Here is an 8095-nt window from a genome sequence, read left to right as displayed (position 1 = left end):
TGTACTGTTCTGTTGCTCAGCCACAGAGTATCAGCTGTGCCTCTGGCCTACATTAAACTGACCTGTTTTCTCATCATCATCATAGGGCTATTGATGATTATAATAAAACCTCAGAGGGCAGGATCAAATCTGCGATGTTGTTAGAGTAAACAGGCATTTTGGTTCAGACAATAAAATGACATTATAATGTGGTTATAAGCAGGTAATTTTACAACTTAGGACACTGATCTCAAGGGTGTTTTGTGGTAATATCACAGCAGCAGTCTGCCATCCGGTGGCCTCGCTGAAGAATGATCTCAAACCTGAAAGCTGGATAACGTACTGTACTGTCAATTCATGTCTAAGAAAGCGCTTATATATATATATATATATATATATATACAAAGAGAAATTTATTGAAAATATGTTAATGTATTTATTGAACAATTTATTGTGGCTGTAGATGTGAATCCTTGTACAGGGGAACTTGAAACAAACATCCGCGGTACAAACACAAGATGGGAAATGGTGCAAAGACTAGAAGGAGAGTCCAGGACAGAGGAGAACGAGAAAAGGAGGGATTTAGAAGCACTTCCTGTGGACAATGGAGGGTCCGGCTTCCTCGTACTCATCTTTGCTGATCCACATCTGTTGGAAAGTGGACAGGGAAGCCAAGATGGAGCCGCCGATCCAGACAGAGTATTTACGCTCAGGAGGGGCAATCATCTGTAGTTGACAAAGGAAAAATGTATTATTATTGGTACTACCATTATCAATAATAATAATAATATAACAACAAATTATTGTAACAAATTACAAAACAATAATAAAATGTACATTATAATTATGATGATGATATTATTATCATTATCAAAATATCCATAATATAGAATGTTTCATTATTTTGTGAATTGTAATAATAATCATAAAAAAATCAATAATCCATCAATACAATAATACATTGTACATAGTACTACTACTGATAATTATTATTATTACATTTTGTATTAAATTTCAATAATACATATTTTCAATAATACAAAGTACATTATAAATGTTTTATTATGATCACTTACACTACTACTTGTGATATAATAAAAAAATTACAATATCCATTATTCAACGTTGTGCATTAGATCGTGATTTAATATAACGATAGAGATTTAATATATAAGATTAAATAAAATAATAGTTTTTTTTGTTGTTGTCGTTATTATTATTACTACTTAATATCCATAATGCATTAAGTATTATTGTCTTGTTTAATTGTTGTAGTCTGGCTATTATGAATTTGCTTTTGTATCTGGAAATATAACAACAATAAAAGATTGGTTATGCATTTTGGTCTGTATATCGGACACTTAAAAATATAAATAATCTGTATCTGTCATACAAAAATCATTTAGATGACAAAAGAACTTTGCATAAATAATAATAAAATAATAATTAATGATAATTTACACATTCAGTTTATCAATATTCATTCGTTTTTTTTTCTTATGATTGCTTTATTTATTGTGTCAAAAAAAAAAACAGAAATATATCATTAGAAATCGGAAATTGTACATTTAAACATAATCTAAACATGAAATAAAACGTTCATGTAAAAAAACTGTACCTTGATCTTCATGGTGCTGGGAGCCAAAGCTGTGATCTCTTTCTGCATCCTGTCACCGATACCAGGGTACATGGTGGTCCCACCAGACAGTACATTGTTGGCGTACAGATCCTTACGAATGTCAATGTCGCACTTCATAATGCCGTTGTAAGTGGTCTCATGAATACCAGCAGACTCCATACCTACAGACAATGTCATTTCGATGATGAATGGGATTATACATGAAACAGACTTCCATTTAAATACATTACATATGCAGAACCATGTAATTCATGATAACATAATAGCGCTGATTTCATTTTGGGAAGAACTTCTGGTTAGCCGTTGTCCTATCAGGTCTACTGGATAAGGAAACAGTGATTGATGTACAATGTCAAGGCTAACAATCCTGTACACCATAAATAGACCCTCAGCCTTTGGGCATATACTGAAACACTCCTAATTAGTTCCTGACAAAAAGTGATCCGTCACATGTCACCTCTCCTAAAAGTGCACTGTAATGTAAGAAAAAGCTCTAAAAATGCAGTTGGATGAATTGTTCTCAGTGGGAAAACTTGACTGCTTCGCTGTGCTCATGAAAGGTGGGTTTAATTGTGTTGCTACACATAGACTGATGTGCAAATGATTGAGAATTATTAATAATGTGAATTTTTCATCATGGGAATCTAAGCTTGGCAATGGCTCAAAATGGAGAATATATTTTGAGTGTGGGCTTAGTGTTTCATTGAAGGCCCTGTTTCAGAATTGCTAGAAACTTATATGAATAAATGATAAAAAAAATAAAAAAAAATAAGACAAAATGTAGGGATATGCAAAGCGTGTCTATCATTAAGAAGAAATCTAGTCAAAAATCCTAAAGGAATCCAAACATGATTCTATGGAACCCTAAGAGGCCATTTATTATCATTTTGTCTCGTCTTGTTTGCTTGTTAACTCGACATAACAAATGTTGTTTTTTCAAGAGCAACGTGATCATGCTAATTAAATCATCTGTGACTGACTAGCAAAATAATGAGCAACTATTTTTTTTTCTTGTGAGAAGATTAAATTGTGATCATGAGAAAACAAATAAATAAATAATTATTGCATTCATTTAGAAACATATACTTTAGATCCAATCCTAATTAATATATATATATATATATATATATATATATATATATGTGTGTGTGTGTGTGTGTGTGTGTGTGTGTGTGTGTGTGTGTGTGTATGTATATGGGTGGGTTTTATATATTTATAGAGAGAGAGAGAGAGATAATTAATTAATTAATTAATTAATTCCTGATGGAATGGGGTAAAATGATTACTCTTTATTAAATGATTTGTATTTTTAATTATTTATAAATAATCATTGGATTCTGGTTTATCCTAATAATTTAGGTCCACTTCTAATTAAAACAAATAAGAGTTATCGATTTAAGAACATTTTAATTTATAGTTCTGGAAAAAAACAAAATAGTTACTCTTTAAGTTATTTTATTATTCATTATTTTATTTTTAGAAATATTCATTAGATACCTATAATAAGATACATTCATTCTAATCGAATCAAATAAGAATCATGTGAAAAAAAGTGAATTAAAATCATTAATTTTTGTTGCTGAATTTTTATTTATTTTTATTTATTATTTTTTTATTACTATTTATTAAATCATTTATACTCTTGTTTGATTCTTATAGTTGGATATTATCTTTATCAGACTCCTCATAGGCAGCTGAAATTCACAGGTGAGTTACAACACAATATTATTTTTGACTAGGTTAAATCAAACAGAACAACTACCTACAAGGCGGTGGAGATGAATAATGTAGGAATATTCCAAAAACAAATGATAAACTGACCAATGAAAGAGGGCTGGAAGAGGGTCTCGGGGCAGCGGAACCTCTCGTTACCGATGGTGATGACCTGACCGTCGGGCAACTCGTAGGACTTTTCCAGTGATGATGAGGAGGCGGCAGTGGCCATTTCATTCTCGAAATCAAGAGCCACGTAGCACAACTTCTCCTTAATGTCACGAACAATCTCCCTCTCGGCTGTAATAGCGAGTTAGAAAGGTATTACACGCGTTTAAATTATATATATATATATATATATATATATATATATATATATATATATATATATATATATATATATATATATATATATATATATATATATATATATATATATATATATAAACAGCTGGTTCAATTCACTTTTAACTGCCGTTACTAGCGTTGACCAAGAGGTGGTGCTGTTTAGCTAATGACGATTTCATTACATCGTAAACTTTAAAACCAGAACGTTTACGCGACATATAAAAGATGAATAATTCATTGATATTTTACATTTAAACACACAGTTTATTATCTATTAAGTGAGTGCATTAGAATATAACCTTCACATCATGTATAATTTATGTGAAAGCTGCAGAGAGTGAGGTATATTACCAGTGGTGACGAACGAGTAGCCTCTCTCAGTCAGGATTTTCATCAGGTAGTCAGTCAGATCTCTGCCGGCTAAATCCAGTCTCATGATGGCATGTGGAAGGGCATAGCCCTCATATACGGGCACATTGTGGGTCACACCATCACCGGCATCCAGCACAATACCTGGAACATATCATAAGAGCATGACAAAAGCAAAGAACAAAAGAGATGCAGTTTAGAGCACCTACTGTATGATGGGCACTGTAGGCAATGCTGACCTGTGGTACGGCCAGAGGCGTACAGTGAGAGGACAGCCTGGATGGCCACATACATAGCCGGAACGTTGAAGGTCTCAAACATGATCTGAAATACAGAGAGAAACCAATATATCTTAATATTATGGAAATAATACCATTAATGTCATGATTTTAAAGTCTTCAAAAGGACTTGCCTGGGTCATCTTCTCTCTGTTGGCCTTTGGATTCAGTGGAGCCTCAGTGAGAAGGACAGGATGTTCCTCAGGAGCCACACGGAGCTCATTGTAGAAGGTGTGGTGCCAGATCTGAGAAGACAGTATTGCATTTTTTGTTATATATAGAGAAACATTGGTCACATTTACCACAGTTTGGTGAATTTTCACGAGCAAAATGTATGGGATTCCATTAGTGCCAAAAATGATTCATCTGTTTTGTACCATACCTTTTCCCATGTCTACATTCATTTGTTTCCACTGATATCTGTTTTTTTCTCTCTCTTAGTAATGAACAGCTGCGCTGTGTCCTCTAGTAGACACTATGGGGGACTGCTGCCAACAGGAATGGTGTCTGAAGCACGCGTGAAAGAACTCCAATCGCTTTGGCCCACGTAGCCTGTGATGTCAAATAAGTGTAAGAGTGCCTGCCAAATATGTCACCAACTTTTGTTGTCTTCAGGAGTCGTTTGTTTGCCAGTGCATGTAAAGACCCTATGGGGAAAGTATGTAGCGGCGGGTCAAGCTGGCAGAGCCTTGCACACAATGGCCGTGTTACAAGCTTACCAAGCTAAGAGATGTAGACGAGGGCAAGGGTTTGTCCCCTGAGGTAGACGAGGAACTGTGCCACAAATGCCTCTCCACAGATAGATCCACACCACAGCCTTGGCTCTTCACTCCAGTAAATAGACTGCTGCCAATGGGTGTGCGATGTCAGCAATGGTGATTATAGAGAGGCATTTACGGGTAAATCTTGCCGACATCGGGGAGGAAGTAGAAAGCCTTTTTGGCACTTCCGTTGAGGTGTTGGTCGAGAAGTTTAGGGAAGCAAACATGCAGTCCGCTGCCTTCAGGAAGTTCATTCCCCACAGTCCCAAGTCTTCCTCCAAAACCTAGGCAGGATCAGAAGAGCAGTATGGACACTCGCACCCCTCCTCCTTTTAGGAGTCGGTTACAGAGGTGGGCAAGCACTAAGAGGAAGAGAGCGTATACTAACACTTCTCTTCTCAACAGGGATTTGTCCATCCCTACTACCTGACACTGCGTCCCCTTGCCATGCCTAGGGTTTGTATGTTTTCTCGTCTCCTTCAGACAGCTAAGCTGGTGATGTATTCTGCAAGCACCCTCTTATACTTCCGGGCGCCTGCCTGTGACATCATGGACTATGTGGGCCAGTGGGACTGGAGTTGTTTCCCATGTGCTTCAGACACTAGTCCTCCTAGTGTGTCTCGTTCCCTCTCAGGGGAGCCATTGTTACATGCGTAACCTGATACATTTCTCACCATCTTTCTAAAACACTGAATAATATGACAAAGCATGAAGATGAACTCTAAGGACTATAGATTTAATTGTTTATTTATTAATTTTTTTGACGCCAATTGAACTCCATAGAAATGCATTAATTTCAACTGAAATCCACATGATTGGGAACAAAAAAATCTACAGATTTTACAATAGATTGAAGTTGTTTATATGAATTTTCCTCACTGACCAACAGAAAGTTGCTTTGTTTTGCTAAGTGACCTCTATATGAGTTTCGCTCAATGTTTGCTTCATCGCTACACTACTGACAATAGACAATGGACCTTTTTTCCTAATGTGACCAAACTTTTGCTAATTAAACCATAAAAATTGTATGGTCTACCTTCTCCATATCATCCCAGTTAGTGATGATGCCGTGCTCAATGGGGTATTTGAGGGTGAGGATGCCTCTCTTGCTCTGGGCCTCGTCTCCTACATAGCTGTCTTTCTGACCCATACCGACCATGACACCCTAAAGAAAGAAACAATAATGCAAGCTTTCAGTCACAATCCACACATTCAGGGCAACTTTTGGTCCTGTTTTTGATATAAATTCTGCAGCACTCACACTCCTTTTCTAGAATTAATGCTTGCTTGTTAACATTTGAAGCAAGGATCGATGCTAGCAGAGTATCGCCTTTACGGGTCAAAGGTCAAAGCTTACTGTGACTAAAGTACTGTGACTTAAGAGCTGCTTTACTAATTGGATCAAAATAACACTAAATCCCAGATGAGGTGAATGAACGTTGTCGTCTCACCTGATGGCGGGGTCGGCCCACAATAGAGGGAAACACTGCCCTGGGTGCATCATCACCGGCAAAACCAGCCTTCACCAGACCTGAGCCATTGTCGCACACCAGAGCGGTGGTTTCTTCCTCGTCGCACATGCTTACTTAGACAGCTGGCATTTTAACAGAAATGGCATGGGAAGCAAACACATGACATGTCCATTAAAAAGCAGAAGGATTTTCTCCTGCCTATAAAAAATGCGTGTCTTTGCTTGTTGAATTCATGTAGCACTTGAAGCTAAATGTAAATTATTCATCTCCACTGCTTAAAAAGAGCTTTCTGACATCTTCAGTTATGCAGACTTACCCTCCCTACGGCAGACTCGTAATGTGCAATAAATAATACATATTTTATTATTATTTGATATCTTGAGTTGAGCATAAAAAGCTTTAGTTTGTAATATTATTATAGCGCTGCTTCTGAATTCAAAAGGTTGCTTTAAAATGCAAAATATAAGCATTTCATTGGTCCACTGTGTACTGTATGTAACAAATAATTCATGAAATAATTCATTATTAAAAGGATAGTTCACTCAGAAATGGAAATTCTGTCAACACCCTCGTGTTTGTTTCTTCTGCTGAAGATAATTTGAAGTGATTTTTACAGTAAAAGTCACTGACTTTCAACATACACTACCGTTCAAAAGTTTGGGGTTACTTCGACTATAAGTCTCTTATACTCAACAAGGCTGTATTTATTTGATCAAAAATAAAGTAAAACTGTAATATTTCAAAATATTATAACATTTTAAAATATAAATTTTCTTTTTTAATATATTCTTATATATGATTTATCCCTGTGATGGCAAAGCTGCATTTTCAGCATCATTACTTGAGTCTTCAGGGTCACATGATCTTTCAGAAATCATTTTAATGTCCTGATTTGATGATGGGGAGGGGGTTCTTTTTAAGGTCAAATTTACTATTTGAAATATTCATATTTTGTATTATTATAATTGTCTTTGCTGTCACTTTTGATCAATTCAGTGCATCATTGCTGAATACAAGTATAAATTTCCTTAAAAAAATAAAGAAATCTATCTTCTATAAGAAGTATCATCACTGTTTTCCACACAAACATCCCCAGTATATCCAAAAACCAAGCTTCGCTACACTATCTGCTGTAGTCCAACAAATCATTTAATATAAACATCCATTGAAGTAGACTCACCCAGGAGAGCTCGCACAACAGGCCTGGAAAACTTGCTCCCTCAAGAGCGGTAGAAAATAAGAGAGTGAGCGGCCAGTTCACCTGTCCTGTATTTATATAAAACCTTGTCACCAGGGCTTCAGAACCTCAAGCCTTTTAAGGACACATTACAACCCTGCATCAATCAAAGGTGGGCCGTCCCATGCGAAGATGGGGTATTGGAACGGATCTCACAATGGAGACTGTTGACTGACAGTTGCATTTAATATTAGAAGATAATTTATGGCTCTCGAGGACATTGTGGACTATTGTTGGAAAGAGAGGTGGCCAATTCACTGGGAGAGAATGGCATCCCACCGGCCGTTATAAATAAGACA

General features: G+C 36.2%; 1 protein-coding gene across 1 annotated transcript; it reads right to left on the bottom strand.

Annotated features, from left to right (window-relative positions):
- Positions 1–391: 391 nt before the first annotated feature.
- LOC127947436 (actin, alpha cardiac muscle 1-like) lies at positions 392–7875 on the bottom strand. Its single transcript, XM_052544554.1, has 9 exons — positions 7740–7875; positions 6539–6681; positions 6124–6252; positions 4461–4571; positions 4288–4372; positions 4031–4192; positions 3440–3631; positions 1598–1779; positions 392–705 (listed from the first exon to the last, which is right to left on the bottom strand). Exons 2-9 carry the CDS (start codon positions 6665–6667, stop codon positions 562–564), a joined length of 1134 nt encoding a protein of 377 aa, XP_052400514.1. The 5' UTR covers positions 6668–6681; positions 7740–7875; the 3' UTR covers positions 392–561.
- Between the last annotated feature and the right edge of the window lie 220 nt (positions 7876–8095).

Source organism: Carassius gibelio, chromosome A25, assembly GCF_023724105.1.
Source record: "Carassius gibelio isolate Cgi1373 ecotype wild population from Czech Republic chromosome A25, carGib1.2-hapl.c, whole genome shotgun sequence".
NCBI lineage: Eukaryota > Metazoa > Chordata > Actinopteri > Cypriniformes > Cyprinidae > Carassius > Carassius gibelio.
Note: the sequence above shows the minus strand (reverse complement) of the source record. Positions and strands in the feature narration are given on the sequence as shown.

What these genes read in the sequence shown, in the direction of transcription:
- LOC127947436 (XM_052544554.1), bottom strand. Translation starts at nt 6,667, where the DNA reads ATGTGCGACGAGGAAGAAACCACCGCTCTGGTGTGCGACAATGGCTCA. An exon ending in CTACTCGTTCGTCACCACTG is followed by an intron (nt 3,632 to 4,030) that starts GTAATATACCTC and finishes TCGCTATTACAG; the next exon opens with CCGAGAGGGAGATTGTTCGT. An exon ending in CCAGCACCATGAAGATCAAG is followed by an intron (nt 706 to 1,597) that starts GTACAGTTTTTT and finishes TGTCAACTACAG; the next exon opens with ATGATTGCCCCTCCTGAGCG.